Raw genomic sequence first — 24942 nt, forward strand, 5'->3', positions numbered from 1 at the left:
AAAAACGTTAGAAGCTCCAAATTAGCGTTAAAAGATAGGGAAATGTTCCTGAATATGACTATGTCCAGAGTCATTATTACTTGTGTGATCTCGAATGATTGCAAATGAGTATCAAAGTTTAAAAACAGTCCATGTACAAGGGTTAAATTAATTTCAATCTTTTTAAACTGATCTGTCTAAATACGAAGTCTGTGAGGTCTCTTGTTGTATCTCGATTGCTTTCTCTGTTCCTTATTCTTAGATTCACAGCAGAGCGGTCCAAAATCAGGTAATAGCGGTTGTTGCAATGCAAGAGATCGTTCACGCGAACTTTTACTCGACTGCCTCGAAGTGCAACTTCATGCAATTGAGTCTCTTTAAGGTTTAACGATAGTTCGGGAAAAAATAGGAACAGGCGTGTATATTTGATAGAAGAACTGCGTGTTTACTCGATAAAGTTTTACTACAGACTGATGATAGGAACGATGTTTGAAGTTAGCCAAATTGTTTAGGGATGGACACTTGAATTTCCCGATTTGACACGTTCTTGAAATGAAGAGGGCATTTTTCAAAATGGTGAGGTGACCGCATGCGATGTTTAAGTGTCCGACCAACGATTCGCAGGCAATATAACAAGGAAGCGCGTAGAATTTAAGAAAGGGAAAGAGGTATGCTAATGCCAAAAAATTCCGCGTCACTGGATTGTCCTCGATTACAATCGCACTGTTGCACTGCAACAGCGGTCAATTTATAGGGAGCGTGAATCCACGTTCAATCAGAATGATAGAATCATCGTTCTTTTCACGAGACGCTACCAACTTCTTTCATAAAGTAACCGAACATGATTCACCTTTTGATGCAGGCTATGGATAAGGAGAAGCCTGCCAAGTATTAGACGACTATCGATGATATCACAGCTCAAAGACGTTCATCTTCTTTCTGGTTGGTTTCAATACGTCCTCCATCTTGATGTGTTACATGGCCCACGAGTTGGCGCTTAATCCGAATGTTCAAGAGAAACTAAGGGAGGAGGTGGATCGATATATGGAAGAAGGAAACGGGCTGATTTCGTACGAGGCTCTCGTGAAAATGAAGTACATGGAAATGGTGACATCGCAGACATTTTCGAAAATATCCTCCGATGGTTTTCATCAACAGGTTGTGTGCGAAAGTTCCAATTGCCTCCAGCGGAACTCGGTTACAAGTATTTAATCGTATGTTCGGATAACATTGTGTGGTTTCCTGTTTACGCATTGCATCACGATCTTAAGTAATTCCCTGAGTCTGAGAAGTTCCAGCCAGAACGTTTCAGCGACGAGGACAAGAATAAGTCTCGCGTTTTGTCTTTTACTTTATTGATTAAGAGTGTGATGTGCAACAGTGCTATATATATATATATTGATTTTTCCATTTTAGAAGCGAAATATTTGCGACGATATTTATTGTTCGTACACGATGACGAAATTAAATTTAAGGTGGTGAATTTTCATTCAAACGCGCCACTCCATTTAAATATGAAATATGAATGTGAATTTTGATTTTATTATCACGATGTAATTAAAAATTGTGGAATCAATTGGCATTTCGATATCTCTAAATGTAAAAAATACAAACGAACAAAGATAAATATGTATATCTATCATTAAAGAAACCAAAGTATAGTTTCGCTTGGAAGATATCGGAGAAACAGAGGTAAGATTCATTTATCGGTTTTTTTATTTATCTCTGTTTAATATTTTAATTATCATTGATTGTGATGTATTACGACTATTTCTGTCTTTTGTATAATACTAATTTGTACTGATAATTAGAGCCTGTTGTTATTCGCGTCATGTAAATTCCTTATCCTAAATATACAAGCTGACTTTTGTAAAAATCCAAATTGAGTACCTGTTGAAAAATGCACCGAATGCGACAAACTTACGTTTACAGTTTGAGGGTACTGAGACTAGGGTAAAAACGTTTACAGTCTAAGGGTTAAATTATTGCAATTACGAACATTATGTATTATGGAAATTATATATGTAATTATGTTTGACATTTTAAACGATTTAATCAATATTAACCGTTCAATTATCTACTATATCGAAGAACTACTTAATTGCTGTAGGCAACTGTCTAATAACACATAAGAATTCCGGAGAAAACATTCGCCGATGGTCTGGGTACCTCTGTGGAGAAACTACTCATTCGGCGAGTGGAAAATCCGGTTTCAAATCCCAGTCGAGTAATCCGATTGGTCGAATATTTTTCTCTCTACATTGCTAAGCATTAATATGATGTATATTTTGTAAAAATTCGTACTGGATTATATTCGTTACTGAATTTATTGCTTTGATGTGAAACAACTCAACAAGTACTTACGAATTTAAATAGCGAAACTATTTCAAGTTAACGTTTTAATAAAATTAATGAGACAGGAAGAGCTATACCCAAGCTTCAAATTTCAAAGAAAATATTTGGTAAAGATCGTCTGGATTTTAATTTGTTTTTCCAACGTTCTTATTGAAATTCGCGAAGTTAGTCCCGATTTAAGCTCTTCAGCCGGTTAATACTAACCACAACACACGTTTAAAAACCTCTTGAATCCTATGAACTGAAGATCAAAATGGTTAAAATAAGAAAGATAAGAAGATCTGATTTGATTATTATGCATACAGTAACCTTTGTCATTAATTTTAACAAAATATATATTCCTACAACAGAAAACAGGATTTTCCCTCCAATTTAACTACCGATATATATATGGGGCTGCCACTAATCTTAAACTTAAAGGGCGTACGCGAGCTCCAAAGAAAGAGAAACTGAAGACCAAGAACCAAGAGATGGAAAACAAGAGAAGGCTACAGGGAGAAGTGTAAAACCTGGTGACCGACGAACAGAAGAAGGGAGGAAAGTCCAAGGGAGGAAAGGCTGGAAGAAATAGCCTACGGACTTTTGCACTCGCGCTTAAGCACACACACCACGATATCTTAAGCTACGATATTTCTCGGAGTTTTTCTAGGAAACCCGAGATTCGCGGCTCGTTAGCGCGTGGAAATCGCACAAAAATCGGCTGACTCGCCAATGCAACCGGCTCGAAAGAGAAACGAGAGGCTAAAGACGCCTGAGGAAGCCACCTGTGATCGTTAGACGAAAGATGAAATCGATACCTCGAATTTAGGGCGGAACCAAACGAAATACAGTGCGAATGGTGTTAATGCACTCTGATTGATTTGATTCTTTTTATCATCGTCTGATAACATTTTAAAACTGCATATTATCAAATATAGTATAATTTCGAATTATTTCATTAAAAATGACGAGGAACAAAGAAAAAGATTATTTTCAATAAAAGTCTGCAAATATCTTTATCTAATTATATTTATTATTTGTTTCTTAAATTACGTATCTGAAATATATTCACATTGTCTCAATGATATAAGATAAGTTACACAACAGTTTCAAGCAAGTATTAAAGTGAGATTATTTGAAAGATGATCAAAATACTTAGTCAAGTCGCAGTAAAGAATAGCACACCCTGTGAAGCTTGTAGTAGATGTGAAAGGGTGTGGAAATACGTAGCTTTCTATTGTATTGTGCATTGTTCTATTTATATTGTGCAAAATTAGCCCGACAAAATGATAGTACACGTTGTGTATTCTCACTTCTCAATTGAACACGAGCAAGTGTCAGTGAGTGATAGTTTAGAATGTAGTGTAGTGAGATATTATACGTAATTTGTAGAAAATAAGATGTGAAAAAATCCAACAGATCGAGAAATGTAAACGATTTTAATATTATCAAAAGGAAAATTTCTATTTTAAGATAATTACGAATAATTGTGAATATTACTATTTGCTTATAATCGTATTTATGATCGTATATATTATAAATACGAAAAACAAAGAAAATCACTAAAGCTGTCGGCAGAAGTGGAAAAGTTGTTGTTAATTTTTCTTATAATGCACAAAATTACGGCCGAAGGAAACATCATGGATGACCGAAAGTTTTAACAGTACGAAAGAAGCGTGCTATTTAAAGAGCAGCATAGAATTCATCGATAACTGCAAGGGAGATTGCTGAAGCTGCTGAAAACGAATATCAGAAATGTCCAAGGTATCCTGAAACAATGTAAGCATTTACAGCGAAAGAAACTGCAAAGGAAACCTCCTCTAACAGAGGCACATGAGAAGACAAAATTGTAGTTTGCGGAAGAACACGTGCACTGGAAAAAGAAATGCAGAAAAGTGTCGTTTACTGATGGAAAGAAATTTAATTTGGAAAGATCTGACGAGTGGAATTATTGTTACCCTGATATGCGAAAGGAAGCAAAAATTTTGAGCTGTCGTAGTGACGATGTGGGCCGATATTGTCTTTCATGGCGGAACAAATACAAAATTTATTCAGGGTAAACTGAACAGTAAAAAGTATTTAGAATTAATTTGAACACAAATTGGAACACACACAACACGAATCTCTGGGGAGTAATATATTTCAACAGGATAACACGGCGGTTCACGTGGTAATAAGAGTGCAAAGCTAGTAAAAACATATTTTAAGAGTAATAATGTTGCACTTTTGAAATGGCACATTCCATTGACATATATAAATACGATAGAAAACTATTGAGGAGATCTTGTTAGAGCTGTTAAAGCAGAGCTGGTAAAGGCAGACAAAATTCAAATAGCATAAATGAATTGACCGAATGCATTTTATTAGAATGAGAAAAAATAAATAAAAAAATCAAAAGATCTTTTTATCAATGTCAAGGCGAGTCATTTTATATCTTTATATCTTCACAGATGGATAAGAGGAACTAAATATCTGAGAATTTTACTGGAGTCTAATATTTCTACAGAAATATTTATACGGGGCGTCCCAGTTTTCTCGACAAAATAATATTAGCATATTCTGTAAGTAAAATTAAGAAAAAAAATGTTTTATAAACATAAACTTTTAAATACCTTATTTAGAAGTTATAATAAAAATATGAAACATTGTGAAACAAATATGAACATTGTTATATTAATTATAATAGTATCCCTCTCTTAAAAGTTAAACTCTCTTATAAAGTTCATTTTTTGAAAATAATTGGACTATAAAACAAAGAAATAGGTAACGTTGGTATTAGATGTGGAAATCAATTATTTTAAACATATTTTATTTAATCAATTTCTATATAAACAGGAATACGAGGAAAATTGTCAAATTCTCTCACTATACCGGCAACTCGTAAACTTATCCAATTACTCAGGAAGCTTGAAGTTGTCTAATTAACAATGAAACTGCATCGAATCGTCGCGAGCGAAAAACGAATGGCATTACACGTGACAAACCTTCCTTAGACATGTAAACACTCGTGCAGGAATGTATGTGCGATAAATCGGCTTCTTTGAATATCTTGCTGTTCGTTGCACAAAAATTAATTACGTACACGAAAAGAGATTTTTAATTAAACAGAACTTGATCAAAGAAAATACTTTGATAAATTGTATAATTACTTAATTATTCCAAAATACGATGATCGAGTTTCTTCTTTAATTATAATCATGAATAATATTTCTATTTGTAGATTTTACTTATTAATTTGATTGCACAACAGGCTCCAATTAATTCAGATAATTTAGATCTTAATGCAATATGCCATAACTTATCTTGAATGGACGTACACATTGGCGTTCAGCTCGTCTAAATCACTATTCATTTGCGGCGCTTGTTATGGTCTAAACAATAGAATCTCGATAATCCGACACCTAATAATCTGTCATCAATGAACTATTCAATTGATGATCTATCAATACGATCCTCTGTCAACCTCCTATAAATGCAATTTTACGCATCAGATAACATGTATAGTTTGGATCCTGCTTACGAAACAATGATTTTATGTAAAATAAATTAAACGATTCTGCTGACGATTATGCTTTATCTATGTATCAAATATCATTGCATGTACCTACAAGAAATAATACAGTGATCAAATCACTAAAACATTACTGTTCCTGTCCTCATAAAGTCACAATTTCAAAAATGTAACCTACTTACGCCTTCCTTACTTTCTTACACGATACGTGTCAAGTTCCCACGTAAATATCACGAATCCTACATCGAGAGAAAAATAAAAGACATACAGAGAAACAAAGAATGAGAAATGTGGGAAGCAAACGGAAAAATATCGTTGACCTTTCGATGGAATTCAAGGCTATCAGGAAAATCCGCGCTAGAACTGTGATAGGTATCGAGGCGTTCGAGTTGCACGTAGCGCGAGAAAGCGGCTGTAGGTCACGTGGAAATACCCTTCCTTCGTCTCGTTCCTGAGACGTGAAAGCTCGCCGGAAGCTCGTCGAACATCGACGATGGGGGCTTACGGTCTGATCGACCCCTTGAGGTTGTTAAATCAGGAAATGGAACGAGCTGTTCGTCGCCGGCTCTACCAGCCGTCGTCGTATGACGAGATTCTTAATCGCTAATCAGCCACTACTCCATGGAACACCGATTGTAATATTCGAATAAATTTTAAGGAAATATAAGAGATTTCACGATTTTGTGATGCCCGCTGGAAATTTTTCCCATGAATAACAAAGTATAGAAAGGAGATAATCTGGTAAAACTTGAGACTGCTTTTTAATGTCATTTTAATGTTATTACGGTAGTTTTATAATTAAGGAGTTAAAATAGTTAAATGGCTAAAACTTAAAGTATCCTGATTAGCCGCAAGTTCCAGTCCCAAGCGCAAGGGTACCAATAGTTCTGCTTCGATTTCATATAATTCTAAAATCACAAAAGAATCTTACAATCTCCATTACCACAACTTCAACCCAAAAGTTCCTACTTAACGCAGGTAAAATAAACTCGTAATTTCTGACTTTCGAAATGATAAAGGACAATAAAGAGAATCTCCAAATGACTTCTTCGAGAAGAATATCAGTTTCGTGACTATTGGCGGAACTATAGCGAAAGAAAGAAAAAATAATTGTCTTTCACGGATCCACGTTGAAAGAGCAATAAGAAAGCATGAGAAAAAGGACGAAGAGAAAAAGGAAAATAAAAAGAAAGAGCTTATGTCCATGCAAGGTGAGGTCGTTGCACTATGAAGCCTTCGACGAATACCTTTGACCCGAAGGTTCAACTGCGAAACCTTATTGAGCAATTCGATGAATAGCTCAGAGAAAGCTAAGGCGTAGATCTAAAGGAGAGAGAGAGAGGGAGAAACAGGAAGAAAAGCTGTGATGAAGAAGGGGGTAAGAAAGAAATGGAGAGCGTGAAAGGGTAAACGCCAGCTCGATAAACACAAGAATGATGGAATAAGCCGATAGCCGCACCCTGCTGGCACCGTGTTCCGGCAGGATACAGGATTTATGTTGCTGCAAGGGATCTATATCCTTCGACAAGCTAGATGAGTCCACCGATAATCTCCGCGATCCTTTACTCGTGCAACGTTTTAGAGCGTATTTTCGATCCCCAAAATGGCTTCCTTTCTGTGTTCTTTCTTGACATCAGATCTAGCACAAATACAATAAATTGAATAAATGAAGATAAATGTCAAACGACTAATCTTAAATGTTTCTAAAAACGGAAGCCATGTTAATGATTCGCGATATAAGAACTTATTTCGCTTCTCTAAGGCTAAGAAATTCCAGAACGAAGAGAGAGAGAGAAAGAGAGAGATGTGTCATCCCGTTGACGATCATAATCATTCCCTATGGGACGATTTATGAAAGTCAATGTTGACAGACTCGTAGAAGGAAGAATCGTGACTGGGCAAATGTTGGACAAAGAGTGAGAAAACAAACGCTGGATATAGACTTGATAAATAGAAGGTTAATAAAATAACTTGATGACCGTACAACAACCACGCGGTCACGTTGTTTTGTGTCCTGTCAAGAAGTGAAATTTATATCTCTCCATGGAGCATCACGTGTCCGTTTCGTTGCGTTCGCGGACTTCATCTCGTACTCGCGTTTAGCCCAGCGAATCTCGAGCAAAAATTATTTCCATGGCAATAAATTTTCCCGGCTGCTACGGCAAGATTTCTTTTATTAAAAAATTTCACAGGGATTCGGCGAAGGCGCGGCGCACGAGTATCTACGTTTATGGCCGACCTACGGGGGCCAGTGTCGCTCGTAAAAGTAATTTTATTTTTGCGCTGGAAACTTTCCCCGCCTCTCTTGAGTATCTTTTATCGCCTGTTTTACGCCAGTCGATCTACCTGCGTAAATGAATTTCGGGTGACTTAAATTTGTATCAGCTCGACTTTTTTACGAAAGTAAGATTCGTTCAAATTTTGGGAAGGAACGATTTTGCCATTGGGATAACAGAATTTGCTGCTGATATGATAAAGATTCTTTCTAAATATTTTTTATGTTATTATTTTTTTTATATGTCGGGTTTACATTAGAATTAGGGTTAGGGGCGTTTAATGAATCTTCACTGAAATTAGCCATCGGTGCGGTACAACAAAGATACAATTTATTAATACAGGTAGAGATATTACAGTGGTAACAGGTAATCGGGCCTTACGGTAAACAATGGCCTTAGGGTTGTAGCGGGAAGCGTTGTTCGTTGAAAAAAATAGATCTCCCCTATCTTCCCGTAGTTAGAACAAAGACTGTTTGTCTGTTTGAAGGACTTTAGATAACTAAATCTTAATATTTATAACGGCCCTCAGGCTAGCTGAACATGTACTGTGGAGATGCGTCGGCATCTGGTAACTATCATACCCGAAGAATAGGGTCTACGTGTGGCGAGCCACGGGACAGAAACCGTTGGAATGTTTACTGTCGCGTGCCGCTACAAGTATTTCTTCTAAGGAGAGCTATAGAATTACTCCATACCCCTGTTAGGTAAAAACGTTCGTCCCTTGACCGTGGCTACGTTTGGCGACTGGTTGTCGTCTCGAGCCCAAGCTCATTATCACAAATCTCAAACAAATACAATCGGTTTGAATGGCAACAATTGTTTAATTACACCTAAGGTAGAATTTAAATTACGGTGTTAAGGAATTTTCCCGAAGTTCCAAAGGGGAGGCTCCGATGTCCTTTCATCTCCGACATGTATATATAAAGAATATATAAAGAATAAGTTGATTAAAGTCTTGAACACAAATACAAATTTAATGTTTAATTATTGTCATTTTGTAACCTTTAACGCTCTGACTTTTAATTGTGAATATCGACCGAAAATTCCAACTTATTCTCATTATACTTCGACTTGCAAGCTTTTAACACTTAACGTACATATACTTGCTAATGTACTAACTTGTAAGTTTCGATCATTACACTTTTGTGGTAGTAAATGAGAGTACAACAGTTACATTCCATTGCAAGATTCTCAAATAATTTTGTTCTATCTCCATTTATGCATGAAGAAGCACGGAGTTTGCACAAATCTGCGAGCCGACTAGCAGCGAGTAATCGGTGAACGGCATGCAGGGTGGCCAGAACTTAAAAATTTACGCCGTGGTTCCCGAAAAAATTTGCGGTATCCAACGAGATAAATACGAGTTACCGAGCGTTTCTCCGTTTAACTCGTCCGGCGAGCTTTATCTGTCCTGGAAAAATTTACGAGCGACCGCGGTCTGAATATCGCGAGGCTTCGTTAAGCTAAATCCGCCTCTTAGAACTTTACGAGGATTCCTGCTAAAACTCCTCGGACGAAGCTCTCCCTCAGCGATTTTTGCTATCGACGATCCGGCAGACATGGAAAGACGAATGCGTCTCCACGAGGAATTTCTATAGTGAGAGAAAAGAAGATGGAGAAGATTTTGAAAATCTCTCATTAAGCCAGAAAGAGGATTTTTTGAAAGATTGGAAGTAAAACTTACTGACGAAGTGGATGTTCTCTGGACACTTGGAAGATATTTTCTGTTTTTAAAAAAGGAAAATAAGAAATATAAATTTATGCTGAATGGAGAAGTAATTGCGTACTGGAAAATTACCTGTTGCAAAGTTCTTCAGTTATTTAAAAAATGCAGGATAGCAATGCAGCAGAAGAAACGTAAATTCAATAAACAGCAGACTTGAATGTGTATTTATATGAGAGCTGCTCCTCTATCCAGACACTCGTAAAAAGACTCGTAAAGATCTTGTAAGGATATCGAAAGGACACGTTCCCCACTTATATTCGGCCTACAATTTCCGCGATAGTCAGGGAACCAAAGATCTGATAAATCTACGCAAATCTTCAAGCTACTCAAAAGTTTGAAAATGTTTCCTCACTATTCTTATAATATTTTATTATTTATTATATAGGTATTTTTCTTCGATTCTTAACAGAGATTCATTCATTTGTACGTTCCTTTGGAAATACAAAAATACTTAAAAATACTTTTTGCTACAGAAATATAAAAATAAAGAATCGAGTACATTTATGAATGATAAGAATTTTTGATGTACCAATAATTCTCCTAGAATTTCTATAATTAGTCTTTAGCCTGAAAATTACATAAAAACTTTGTTTTAAAAAATACCTATTTAAGAAAAATTGCATGTCGTTGTCCCTTCCAAAATCTAAATGCAAAGATATTTTGTTATCGAAAGTATATTTTACACGAACCTTTGTCAGAAGATTCACAAAATGTAAATTCACTAAAATACGCTTAAAAATTGACAAATGACAATCAAAAATATCACCTTTTAAGTACACGTAAGATGAAATCAAGTACATCGATCGCACAATATCTAAATTACATAATAATCAAAAACTAAATTATGATAATTAACGATCAACCTTTCAAAGTCTACAACTTAAAGCGTTCGCAATACGTTTGTCAAGCTATTAACACGTTCGTCGCCCAACGTGATTCGGCTAAGTTTCCTGCGGGGTCCAAATCCGACCGCCGGTATGCAGAACGTAAATAGAGCGACAAGCGGGAATTCATTGTTTATCGCCCTTGATTCACTGTTTATTGCTTTCGATTCATTGTAGAGAAAAGATTATTTAGTTCTGACGCGGAGAAAGCGATAAACTTTCCAGCTAGAGTATTTCGAGGGATCTCATGGCAAATATCTCAGATCTTTCATTTAGTCAAGAAGCATACTTGTGAGACGTACATCAGTGATTTTTTCATCCTCAAAATGTTCAGTAAACAGTGTGAAAATATATTTGAAGGTGAGAAGAGTAGTGATGACGGAGTCCACAACTATTGTTCGAAGTGCTCAAAATCACCCCAAATGTGTTTGGAACGTTTTAACAAATACCACGCGATGTAGCATAATGTAATATATTATCCAGAATATAAATTAATAAAAAGTATGGTGTACTATATTTTTGATATTTTTATGTTGTATATTCTATATATAATATCCTATATTTAATTAACTCGAACAAGAAGAGCGTCACCCATACTTTGTGACGGGGCCCCCACGGAAGTATACTCGTTACATAGATATGTGTGACGTGGCGACGAACGTGTTAAATTCGACAGAGATATAGAAACTTCAATGCCCAGTTCGTTCATCCATCGAGGCTACCCAACGCGACCACTCAAACAAAAAAATCGCCAACCCGTTGCAAAGTTTTCAAAGAAACTTTTCCTTGCCAGTTTCGCAGTTATCATCCATTCGCGAGCACGGAAAAGAAGAAAAACACACCTACGAACGAGCGTTGCTCGCGTTTGCTAAGCAGAATCCGACGTCCTCGTGAGGATAGTCCGGCGAAAAGTTTCTAGGAAGAGTTTCACGGACGTTTGTTGCACGCTCCATGATACGCAAGCGTCACGAGAATGGAAAAATAGGTGAGCCGGAAGGGGAATGAGAAACTTATCCAAGGACTTCCAGAAATGTAGTCTTTTTCCGACCAGGGAGAGACATCGTACGTGGTTCGTGTGTGTGAGGATGAAAGGAGGAAGAAGAGGGTAATTCTTAGCAGGAAAGAGATCGCTATTGTCGAGAAGGAGAGGAGAGACAGGGAAGCGTACACGATCTCTTGGATCCTCTAGGTCTAGATAAAGGATGTGCTCGGAACCGGGGATGCAATACTGTGATTTAATTGACTTCCACGGAGTTTATGGTGTTAGAGTTGCTTCAGGATGCTCGATTACGAGAAGCGGACCAGGCTCTTTGTCGAAAACGTATGTTTATGAAAAACTACGCGTCGCACAGGAAAGTTTGTGTCGCCATTGTGGTTGAAGTTTTTGGAAAGAATGTGGTTTATAGTGGAATGTGTATCGTATGTATTTTCGTTCCCTTCTTTTTCCTTTTTCTTTTTTTTCTTTTTTTTTTTTTTTTGAAGGTTTGATTTGCTGATTTAGAAGTTTTGTTTCAACGTACAATCTTAAAAAAAAATATATCCACACAATGCAGAAATAATGATGAAAATAGTGAGAAAAATAGTACAGGAAGTTTAAACAGCAGAAAAAAAACATCAACATTTTGACACGACGATGACGCAATCTTACTTGTACGCGATGTAGGTGAAAGTTGGATGACGATCCTCCGAAAGAGGATCTCCTTGTTCCTGTACCCTTATCATCCTCTCCCGAGACAAAGAGGGACGAGTCTCCTTTCCTCTCCTCTTCTCTCGACGCCTCTATCTCTTTGAAATCGAGGATTTCCACTCTTAAGTGTACGCTTGTGTAGAACCAGGTCGTAATTCTTTGATGGAGAGACCACCCTAAGCATTGCGAGATATGTGCCTCGCATTTTCAAAGAAACAGCCGTCGATGACGAGGAAATACCTGAACTCAGAAGGGGGAAGGATTTCCCTCTATCGAATCTTCTATGTCATAATCTGAACTCCGTTTTTTTCTATTAACTGTGCACAACATTTACGTAATGTCGATTGTACCAGAATATAAAATATATGTACATATTAAAAATTAAATTAATTCTTATAGAGCCAAACTTAATATGTGAAAAAATATACAGAAAAAACTGAAATAATCGAAAATAATTTTGAAATATATATACATATATATTTCATAAATATTATATATAATTTATATTATATTTATATTATTTATATATATATTTATATATTTATGTATATATATATATATATATATATATATATTTCTAATTATATTAGGTTAAAAGTTGGTTTCTTAAAAATTAATCTTTTTTGTAATTAAATATAGATTAATATAAATAACGATTTTCAAATTAAGGAACACTTTTCATTTCTATTAAGATTTTTCAAATTTTTGTAGGTGTTAGAACAATTAACTGGACAGCAACCAGTTTTTTCTAAAGCAAGATATACTGTGCGTTCATTTGGCATTCGCCGTAATGAAAAAATTGCAGTACATTGTACAGTACGAGGTGCTAAAGCAGAGGAAATTCTTGAACGTGGATTGAAGGTAATTCTATCACTGATAAGAATGTTTTACATTTAATTTCTTTTTAAGTGTTCAATTTTGCTTTTCCTTTTAAAGGTACGGGAATATGAATTGAGAAAAGAAAATTTCTCTGGCACTGGAAACTTCGGTTTTGGTATTCAAGAACACATTGACTTAGGAATTAAATATGATCCCAGCATTGGTATTTATGGCTTGGATTTCTATGTTGTACTTGGACGACCAGGTTAGTTTATTACCATTCACCACACCTAATTCATTAAAATAATATAAAACAATTCATCTATTATCACCTTATGAAATGAAAGAAACTTTTCGGACAATCTAATATATAATATTATATATTACATTATACATAGCATAAAATGTAAAGCTACCGACAATATAACATATGACACAAATTTTCTATTTTATAATATTAATATTTCATCCCATGTTTTTCACATAATCTTTCAATGCTATTAAAGTGAAACTTGCAAAATCTGAAAGTACGTATACCAAAGCTACTCTAAATCTCGATCGGAATCCTTTTAAAACGTGAGCAAGCAATTCAAACTAATTGTATGATAAAATTCGTGGCAATAATCTTCCCAAAATGCCAACGAATAACCAACGAGGAGGACCTGACAAAAATAAGAAACTATGGTTCGCGGAGCTCTGTCATCAGCGAGTTTATCTCCATATTAGGGAAGTATGTCGAGAAAGTGCACGTCCAAGAAGTCGATTTATTGAGGAGTCATCGCATCGGCGGCATGTTTCTTCCGGGATGCAAATTCTCTCTCCCGGAAGGAAGAACGACGTAATTGGGAGATGAACGTGTTACCCCTTACTGTCCAAGATTGATGATCGCCGCCCGACGAGAAGACGAACGGTGGTACGTCGAGAAAACTGGAGAAAACCTGGTGCGACGAAGGACGCCTCGCCTCGCTCCACCGAGCCGCGTTTTCACATCCAGCCAGAGAGAAAATTATCTAGCCGATCTGACGGCAGTCTCGTCGACTAGCTGGAAGAGTATTGCGCGTTTGAGCGCGACGTCACCTTTATTTCACGCCAACGACTGATAATTCCCGCGTGTAAACGGCCCCCGGGAATCCGCCGGGCGAAGTATTTGCCGTTCGGCGCGGCGGCAATGCGAGAAATTGCGTGTTTCGAAGTCGTTCGATGCGAGGGAGCCGAAGGACCGCAGCGTTTCACGGTATTCCTCGGGATATTTAAAGTGGGGTCGGTGCTCTTCACCGAGTAAATAGTGCGTGTCATTTTATTGAAGAACTCTTGTTGGATAAACCGAAGTGGGAACTTCCAAATGAACGAGGCGATTACTTAGAAAATAGGCATTTTCACTAATGTAGAAATGAAGATTAATGTTTGGCAAAATATTTGTTTCATCAACTTATCCTTTTTTATATCGAAGGTTTCGAAGAATTTTGAAAATTTTAGGAGAATTCATAATAAAAAAAATGTCATTAATAATGTTGGAACAAGGATAGGTGTCTTAGGCATTTTGATGAACGTTGATGTTGCCAATAAGTTAATAATAAATAATCGTTTATTTATAGAAATATATGTAGTAATTAAACTACTGATGTAGATACCATTTCCTTAATTACGTTCGTGAAAATGTGTATTTACATTGTAAAACTTAGTATTTACGCTAAATAAATAGTGAACAACAGATATTGTGAAAATCGAGGAATTGTGGTGTTCAAAGTAATTCAATGAGAAGGAGGCGAGAAAGTGTGGAGAAGCGAATACAGTTGCTGTAAGAATTAAATGTAACTAAATAAAGCCTCTTCATTTAGAAGCTGTACCTCAGTAAATTCAATTGAGAATTATGAAAATGAAGGAACGCTAAAGTTGGTGGTCCATTATCAAAAGCCTAGGCGAATTGAGAAATATACCTTGCAATCTTAATTATCTTGGTATTCTATGTAATTACTTTCATTTAGTTCATTAACTGACAACACTTATTATTTAATTTCACTCCAGAATGGGAATGAGACAAATGGGGAATTTATTTGCAAGCTTTACCTATGCTAATTAAGGTGCAGTCCTTAAAAATACAATTCTACTTGATAAGAGAAGAGGTAGGTACTAAAAATGTATAACACCGAGATGAAGAAGATCTCCTCTTCTGGCACTTACGTAGTTTGCCATTTCAGTTTCTGAATTCGTCTTCGATATCAGACCAGAGATAATTAAACGAAAACTTTGTTCATCGAGTGTCCACAGGATAACCTTGCTAACTTGAGACTGAAGCTGACCAATCTTATCTTATCTAGATGACTACGGTGATGAATAAAACAGCATGCTAACGTCAAGGAAATCATACCGACGAGTTCTTAGCTCGATTCTGTTTTTATTCTCTCTCTTGGCTCGTTCTTTGTTTTCTTTCTTTGCGTTCCTTGCATTTCACCGGCTACACTCGACCTCTCTGATCATTGGAAGCATGGAAGAGCTTTTTCCTTCGTAGCAAGCCTTCTGATCAAGGAGCAGAGTCCACGAAGGAACAGCAAAGGGGAAATAGATGGCTGAAAGGAGGGAGCAAGTCGACCCTCTCTTAGATCGTGGAATTATGGATTTAACAGCCTCGCAGGTTGCCTCTTTGTAAGAGCTTTAGGCAGCTTTAATTAAAATTGTCAGCAATACCCATAGTTTCGTTGTGATATTCGAGAATGGATGCTTCTGTGTATTGTAGGAACAATTGGGTTAGTTTGGTAGTTCTGTGAGATATGGATTCCACAATCTTTATTAATTTACCTATCTAATGATATTGGCTTAATTAATTAAAAAACGTTTTCTCGAAACTTCAATTCAATATCACGCATTACCTTTAAATTTAAATATCTAATCATTCAGCCAAATTTAACTCAACCAGAAAAAATCACAAATATGTCGTGTAACTATCGTAAAAGTTAGAATTCCAAAATTAGCATTATTGTAATGCACGCTTCACTTTCACTCACAAATATGAAAAGCCAAAAATTAAAGTTCTATCCACTTCCTGGTCAAGATTTAGCATCGTCATTTTTTCGTTACCTTTTTACTAGCCGACTGATGGTCGAAAGGCTTGCTTGTTCCACTGGTCGAGGGAAAAGAAGTCAGCGACACGTAGAGAGTAAGGGGAAGCGAAACCTATGGAATACGAGCACGTACACCGGAAGTGGCGTTCCGAGGACGCCGAGTCGAAACGGCGAGCAAAAGGACGGGTTGAAACAAAGGATTTTGTCTAGCGTAACAAACTCGAGGCTGGGCTGGGAATTCGTGGTCAAATCGTGTACAGAAACGACCAGGTAGATTGTGGACAAGCGCGTGTGTACACGCGTGTCTTGACGAGAGGCACGGAAAGGGAAATGAGAGGAGATTCCTCTTCCTTCCCCCAACGTTTGAAGATTGATGATTCGGCTGATGAGGATTGATCGCGTGGAATAATTTGAGGGCGAACTTCAGAACCCGTGGAATCGCGAGATTTTGATCGTTTCAGCGCAGATGGTCACGCCTTTCAGAGAATTATGACTATGCGTGTTTATGCGAAATCACCTTTTTATAAGTCCAATTAAAGAAAGGGAATTTGAAATAAGATATGCATCGCCCAGTAGATATCGACAATTAATCTAAATCTGTTTCTAAAATTTCTTCTAAGAATATCAGTTTTACGTACTTACTATTGTATTATGTACCGTGCCAGTACTTTTTATAGCCACTCTACAATAGAAACAAGAATAATACCGCTATTACTAAGCTAAAAAAGGAAAAATAAGAGCAGAACACATACTCTTGAATCATACCGAGAACTCGATTTTATTCAGCACGGATACGATTCCTCGTACGCGATATTTCCCCTTAAGTATCTTTCGTTGTGGGATTTTCGTGCCAAAATGCTCATGTTAACGAGATACGCGAGCTAGTCGTGCGGTAATTAAAGATGGATTGAAAATTTAAAACACCCTGTGAAACGACATAACCGTGAAAGATAATTGCTCCAAACGTTTCAAGCATATTGCTCGAGAGGCGTTGTTCGAAATTGTACCTTCCTCCTTCTTTTTGCAACATACGTACTTACCCTGAATAGCTACGGATATCTTCCCGAGGTATTTGTGCCGAGTTCCTTGCTTCCAGGAAATTGTTCGATCGTTCGATTGAACGAATCAAGCTTTTATCTATCGATATCACTTCACCGAGACGTTTTCAGATTCACGGGAGAGAGAGAGAGAGAGAGAGAAGAAAGGTGGAAAAGAGAAGTCGAGAGTTTTCCAGAACATTCTGTGTAAGAAATGTGGAAGAAAATAATGGCCTCGTACGAAGAATAACCTGTGGTAAATTGGAATCGAACGATCGTACCAACCAACCCGTTGGAAACCAATACTTTCGTGTATATATATTATATAAACTATAATTGGACATTGCGAGAAGTCTTCTTCGAATCTACAGCTTTGTTCTCGAATCTGATGTATCTATCCGAATGAGTATGTGAAGTAATAGAAAATCTTCGCTTGAAATCTATGAAAGTGAAGCAGAAGATCGTCGATAGGTTACGCTAAATTTAAAATCGGGTGGATGGTAAATCAGTTGAATGAATTTTCTATTTCTCAGGTCAACCACCACTTCCACAATAAGTTGAAACAAATCATTATCCTCCGACTAATTGGGCTCCCCAAGACCTTTCTCCATATGAACCCAAAAGAAAACCTCGAATAGCGTAGGTCAGTAGATCAGGGTGAGACAGTTCTGCCCTGTCTCACCCTGTATCTATTCAGGTCGACGTTAGGCCTGGGCTAAATCAATTTGACGGGGTGGGAACACGTGTGGTGGCCAGAAAAGTGACGATGGACCCGCACGAAGAGCGGCTCGCGACACAGACGTGGTACGTGGTGTCGATTGTGGACGCGATCGCGACGATGCAGTGATTGAGTAGTGACCGACGGGAGGACGATGCATCACTCCGGAGGTACCGGTTACGGGACCGGGCCCCAGGAGCGAGTGCACCAGGCGCCGCGAACTACCGCCCAACCTGACAAGTGTCCCTACGAGACTTACCAGGCGCAGATACCGGACTGCTGTGCAGCTGCAGCTGCGGTCCAGGATCCATATCCACGGCCGCCCAGCGGATATGACGGCAGGTGCTACGATGAGTGCCATCGCAGGACTCCATATCAGGAGGACACCTATCCCCAGGTACGTGAAATTTTATATTTCTAACATTTTTTAGAGCTTTCCTCAAATCATAGATCCACTGGGAAGCTAAGCTAAGATAAATTATGCTATGCCGTACTATGCTAGGTTTAAAAATTTTTCCTTTAACACATACACCGCTGCACACAAATATCTGAATACATTGGTCAATTTCTATCAATAGTGTGTGAATATTATTAAACGCATAAATTAATGGTAAATTAGTGGTCAAAATTAACAGTTAACATGGTATCTTTTTGTGGAATCAGTAGATTTGTATATTCCAAAAAATCTTGATCGAGATCCATCATCTCCTTTTCTCGAATCCTATCCCAGTTCCACCTCCATAGCAATATCGCATGACTTTTTAACAATTTCAATTGCTCTTCACGTCTTTTGCCTTCTACTTTCCTAACGTGTTTCAAAGTGGAAAGCAATCTGAAGAATTTTTTCATTAAATAAATCTCTTGTTGCCATAGAAAATTACAAAATGTCGGCATGAAGATTCGATGAAATTATCGGCACTATCGTACCCTTCTCCTCTCCTCCATTGTAGCTACGTGAATATCATGTCTCGATCCTGCAGCGCGTTAATTAAATTTAATTTGGCTTGAGGCGTATGCAGGTTTCTTTAATTGGCCCGTTAGAATTGAACGAATTCGCAGCAGCGCAACGAACCCAGGTCCTCTCGATCCCAATATTTATGATTATTGTTCGTTGAAAATTAAATTTCACGGCAGCAAACTGGGGAAAAGAACGGGTTAATTAGTGCTGAGAAGGGAAACTTTAAGCCGTTGATGATTCAGCAGGTAACTTTGTTCGATAGTCTGACGCCAGCAATATGAGCCATTTCGGGCTTAACTAATTCTAAGACCTCATGTTACGAGGAGTTCGTGCAACATTAAAGAATTACATCCGACCTCACGCAGCCGACTAGTACCCCTGAAACGCTTCTAATTGGTACATTAATTCGAGCACCTGAAGCTAATTGTGGACGATTATTGTACCAGAGTGCTTGCAATCGTTGGAAATGTTATGCCCGGAACCTAAGTTTAAACGACTATATTAATATTAGATGACGCAGAAATATTAGTCACGTAAATTCTATCTTAATTTCATGCCCAGTTCTTCTCAAAACATCGTAAAGTGACAGTACAGCGATTTTCATAATCAATTAACGAAACCTATTCTTCAATTCCTGTTATCGTTGAATCAATTTACGTGTAATTCGCGAGTGGTTCGGCTTGGAGCGGCTATTGATCCCGAAAATAACTGCATCTCTACGCAACGCATTTCGTACATTTCCATTTTTTGTTCGCGCTCTAAGCGCGGTGTGCCATCTCTCTTTCAATGAATTCTCGTTCCCTTTTGAAATTCCTAGGCATGCGCGCGACCGTGTTTCTTTGATCCCTGCTTCAGCGAGCATTACTACTCGTCTACTTCGTTGCACCTAAAATTAACGATATGCGCATATTTCTTTGAGCTGGTAAATATTAACGTGGCTGCGTTTCATGGAAACGCGTCGTTACCTTAAACTATTCTCGCTGCTACATACTCCCCTGCTGTCCCCGTCCTCGCGCAGCTTGCATTTCAACCAAGTGACGGTTGTTAATGAACAAAAAGGTTTTGTCCTGAAATTATGACTCCCAGGAACGAATTATACAAGGTTATCTTTCCTGTTGTTCGTGGAAGATAAATATGCATGTCTACTTTTCTCTATCTAATATGGAAATTTTTTCTGAATATTTAAACTATTATATTTTACATTGACTATTGCTTCTTTGTATCTAAGCATCTTTCAGTATCGTTTATTTTAGATATTGAAAACTTGAATTCATAGGCATATATTCTTTGTCTATAACACATTAGGTTATACATAGTTGAAGTGTGTATTGAAATTAGGAAAGAAAAGGCCACTTCTGACGTTATTCATAGTTGAGTAGTCTCGAGAGGTCAATTGATTTTGGACATAGAATAACATAGGCTATGTATATTCCTCAAATATTTTTACTTGTTTTAACCAATACACGATATATCGGGAATATCAGGCTATTGAATGTTTTATTTATAGCTGTTTGAGTACCATATATAAAATATTTTATCTGTTATACGTTTGAAGTAAAATTAATAATCAAAAGTAGTAATCACCATCTTCTTCTATAAAATCAATAAATAAGAAATTTTAATTATTTGCATAAATATCGCCAGTAAAATTAAAAATTTAAAACACGATTCATCGATATGTCTATTATATATAAATAGTTTCCAATATTAACTGTCACTATTTTTGAATAGTAATATTTATATAATGTGTTTGCGTGTCAATATTTCTCAAAATTGGACTAGATTTTTATTAAAACTTTCGTTTGAAACGACAAAAATAAACATTTCATTGATATATGAAAAATATATATTGAAAAAATAGGTAAATATATATAGAATGTATTTCTTATATTAAAAGAAACGAAATCGAAGACCAAGAGTGCTTACTGTGAAACAAACGCGATAATATCTCATTTTATTGGAAACAGATACTCATCTGCAGCTGTTTTGTACCTATTCTAAAATTTTCAAACGAAAGGAATCACAATCTTCCCTACTCTTTCCCTTCACGACTCAGTTGTTAGCTGAAGTGCTACCGCTACATCCAATATCAGAATATTTGTTACTATCAACAATATTCGTCGCGAACGTTATTTCAATAACGATTCGAAAAAAAGAGATTTCAAAAGGGAGTGAAAAAAAATCGCTATTTTCCATAGCCTTCCATTTCACGACCCGATTGTTAAGTGAAGTGTATCACTACGTTCAACGGTAGAGAGATTTGTTACTGACAATAGCGATCGTTACGAACTTTACTGACATGTTTCAATTCGTGTTTCAACTTTGAGAATTCGATTGACAGCGTAGATGTTTAAATTACCTTCGAGTTACTTCGATTCCTTCCATTTTATGACTTCCTCTTATAGGACTTTTCGTAGAACTTTGTATTTCTTTTCTTACAAAGTATTAGGTGGAATCAACTTAGTTGAAATTAAATGCAAGAACATTTCTCGCAAGAAATTGTTCAGATGAACCTTAGCGGATTTGATTCGGCTTTACAAGTACATATTGAACTTGCTCCTGCCACTAATTACGACTATCTTCTTTCTCAATCCGATTATCTATTAAATGCTAAAACGCTATAGAACACGTGTCATTAACGACGACCATCATCGCGAACTGTAATAACATTATTTCATAGATCGCCATTTACAACAATACAAAGCGTCGAGGAGCAACGTGTGTTCATCAGGTGGAAAGTGGAGCTTTCATGCAGAAATCGCGAGGTTTGCCACGGTTCGACTGAACCTCGAATTCAGCGTCGAATCTTCCGGCGGCCATTATGGCTTTTCGGTTACCGAAAATTGATTCGACGGGCCGGCATGCATGCTTCAAGTTCGAACTTTTGCCGTACGTATATTTGGCCGGTATCGATTTGGCCCAGTTTCCCCGTTCCGCGTTTCCTCGCCATATTTTAGGAATTCAGGCAACGCGCGCTTGAGCCGAGAGAAAAGCGGTCCCGGGAAATGTTACCGTTCGAAATAAATCAACGTTTATTCTTCGGCAATAAGCCTGGGAATGCAGCCACCTGTCCCAAACTCGTCCTCTATTGCTATTCGATGCAATTTCGATGCGTAATACGCGTGTGGAACGCATCACATACACACCACCTTTCCCTACTTCTGTCTTTCTTCGTCTCTCTTTCCTTTATTTGTCTTTTCTTTTTAATCTTTACATTATCTTTCAAAACATCCAAATATTTCGAGTATTAAGCGGCAATTACTTACCAGTACCTGATAGTATTTTATAAATTACACATTCCAGAGATCCCACGATTAATCCTCAATTAATCTTTGAAATAATATTGCGATATTTCCTAAAGCTGATTTCACAAGCCGGCCATGCAGTTCGAATTAAAAGCTTGGAAATACATTACCATCTCTCGTGAAACAATGGACGTAACGATTCTCGATAGTTGTAACGTTACGAGATTCAACCATAGAGAGGGAATATCGATGGCGAAAGAGTCGCGAGAGATCGATAATGTTTCTCTCAAGTGTTTTATTGTCAGTCGGTGTTAAAGCAGACGGTCATCGAACCGATTCCCCTTTTTTCTTCGTCGTCGTCTCTTCGCTGTTACTCTTAAAAGCTATTTTCCAAAGAGGAAACGGGCTACCTTCATCTTGGCAAATGAGAAATCGATGCGTCATTATGACGTTTAAGGGAAATGGACACGCGAAATGGAAATTATTACTTCCCACACGTGCAGAGATTAAATTTTGCTTCTGTTCGTTTGATGTATATCTTATTGCGGTATAATAATTGTATCGATATCTGTATCAATAACTAGTTTTCCCCCACTATCTTTCTCTCTTTTAGTTTCAATTTTTCATCTTCAAAATGATAGCAAAACCTTCGATCATCTGACGCAAATAATGGAATATAATAATAGAATAGTGAATCGATTCAGTACACATCAGATAACCATTGAACACGAGAGCAATTAATTACATTTAGCCGGTAATTATCGAAATTGCTAATTATATGTCTATTTCCTATCATAGTCTCTAACATAATTGCGATATTAATTTCAAAAATTTTCTCTTATTAAGTCACAAATGTATCGCAATTCACGTGAAAAATTTTATTAGGAACTATGTTTTATTTATTAGAAATTATTAGAAATTATGTCTCATAAAATCGCAAATCTCAGCATTATTTCTCGATATCTTTCAATAATACGTATGCGATTTTTACACTTAAATACTTATAATACTTATCGGTAAAACTATCAAGTTTCAAGCGTAAAAATACATAAGAAACGAATAGTGTAAAATAAGATAGAAACTTTTGTCAAGAATACGTTCATCGACATCCGTGGTAGACTTCCAAGAAACAAAGCCTGGCTAAAAATTCCCTGTGGAGAATGCTGTTTCGTCGTTTACGGATTGAGACCATTTATAAATTGAAATCGATATCCACTGCCTCTCGGATGCTTTTTATCGTGAAGAATTATAGGGTAACAGATTACTCATACGGAATGAGGACTGATTAGAATTCGAATGATATAGGTCAACAGAATGTGCAGGGTACTATCATCCGTAAGACATTTCCTAGAGGAACTTTCTTCTCGGGATCGTTGCTGAGTCGCTTTCAATCAACTTGTGAAATCGATGTATCCTGATATAATATTGTAACATTGCTTGCGACTTCACAAAAAATTTTTGGAAGGGGGGAATCTTCCTTGAGATTTGAAATTGGAATCTTCATGTTCTAAAAAATATTTATAAGCAATACATATGGAAAAGAAAAGAAATATCGCAAAGCATAGCACAACCACGAGTACTACATACTAAGGCAGGTATAACATATGGTAGGCATATGAAAAGGAGAATGTTAAAAAGTGGCCATTTTTGGACCTCATTGCGAATGAAAAATTCTTGCAGGTCATTGAAGAGCATCTCTCTAGGAACAAAACTGTTATTAGCATATATCCGATAGAAAAGTTGACAAGAAATGAATGCAAAGATGAAAAAATAGCAGAGGTTCAACTTACCCATTCGTTATACTTTGTCTTCATCTTTTTCGGATGAACCAATAAATCAATTACGACTTGTTACTAAAAACTGGTATATTTTTGAGATCATTAATGGACGCATAAAAATCAATTCGAGTATTTCGACAAAAGTATCTAAAATAATGCATCGTCTACGTTATCTCAGGATTATAAAACAACTTGTGCCGTCACACATTGTAAATGCCACATTTAAACCAGTATCTACATCTCCTCTTGATCGCCGTATTACGAATAGAATTCTACATCATTCGAATGAAGTTAATCATTTATCTGAATTGATACACGGAGAAAACTTAAATATAAGGCGAGCACAATTTCACCGCATAGAAGTTGCTCGATTGAAATTTCTTGCAATACTAAGTTATAAAGTGGCACACGTACATGTGGCACACAAGGGACAACCACCTGGATATTGTGCAGACCGTATCGACGAAAATAGAGACTTTGAATTCCACATTACAATAGCGATACCCTTGACTATCAAAAGTATCAAATTGAAATATAAACGAATAATAACATTTTGATTAAGATAAAATTGCATTATAAGCACTTAAATAATGTAAAATATTTTATTTGCGTATTAAGTGACAAAAGTAAAACGAAGACTATGTTGTTGGTTGCCGTTTTCACGTAGCAACGATGTTATGCTATTTCGGATTTGGACGATTACAAATACCAATTGGCATAGCAAGTATTGTTGTCTTTGATAACAGGTTCTTTCCTTAGCGCACATTTATCGCCATACAGTACGCAGGCACCCCTAGGGCCACAGGGGTTGGGGTTACGCCTAACCAGCGCACAAGGCACCCAGTACCTTGCTACCTGGATGAGTTAAGCCTGGCAGGAGCTGTCATTCGTCTCAGGTCGAACGGGGTGTTTTCTAAGCCCTACCCTCTCC

At 37.0% G+C, this 24942-nt stretch overlaps 2 protein-coding genes across 6 annotated transcripts in view; both read left to right on the forward strand.

The window, feature by feature from the left end:
• Positions 1 to 24942, forward strand: part of LOC100741104 (dipeptidase 1-like) — a 151843-nt gene that overhangs the window by 18522 nt on the left and 108379 nt on the right. For 3 of the 5 annotated variants that reach the window (XM_033320804.1, XM_024367749.2, XM_033320806.1), the window contains one exon: positions 18010 to 18427. In XM_033320804.1, the coding sequence (XP_033176695.1) occupies positions 18185 to 18427 (243 nt within the window). In that variant the 5' untranslated portion in view covers positions 18010 to 18184. Of the gene's footprint in view, positions 1 to 9367; positions 9378 to 16793; positions 17569 to 18009; positions 18428 to 24942 lie in introns of those variants that run through there. The other 2 variants (XM_033320803.1, XM_033320805.1) reach the window with 2 other exon arrangements.
• LOC100742785 (60S ribosomal protein L11-like) lies at positions 11968 to 13492 on the forward strand. The gene is made up of 3 exons (XM_033320807.1): positions 11968 to 12129; positions 13109 to 13258; positions 13334 to 13492. The coding sequence occupies exons 1-3, from the start codon at positions 11968 to 11970 to the stop codon at positions 13484 to 13486; spliced, it is 465 nt and encodes a 154-aa protein (XP_033176698.1). The 3' UTR covers positions 13487 to 13492.

Source organism: Bombus impatiens, unplaced genomic scaffold, assembly GCF_000188095.3.
Source record: "Bombus impatiens unplaced genomic scaffold, BIMP_2.2 scf_0360, whole genome shotgun sequence".
NCBI classification, from domain to species: Eukaryota; Metazoa; Arthropoda; class Insecta; order Hymenoptera; family Apidae; genus Bombus; species Bombus impatiens.

Coding starts and splice junctions, on each gene's coding strand:
- LOC100742785 (XM_033320807.1), top strand. CDS start 11,968: ATGGTGTTAGAGTTGCTTCAGGATGCTCGATTACGAGAAGCGGACCAG. Junction 12,130..13,108: donor TTTATAGTGGAATGTGTATC/GTATGTATTTTC, acceptor AAATTTTTGTAG/GTGTTAGAACAATTAACTGG. Junction 13,259..13,333: donor TTCTTGAACGTGGATTGAAG/GTAATTCTATCA, acceptor TTCCTTTTAAAG/GTACGGGAATATGAATTGAG.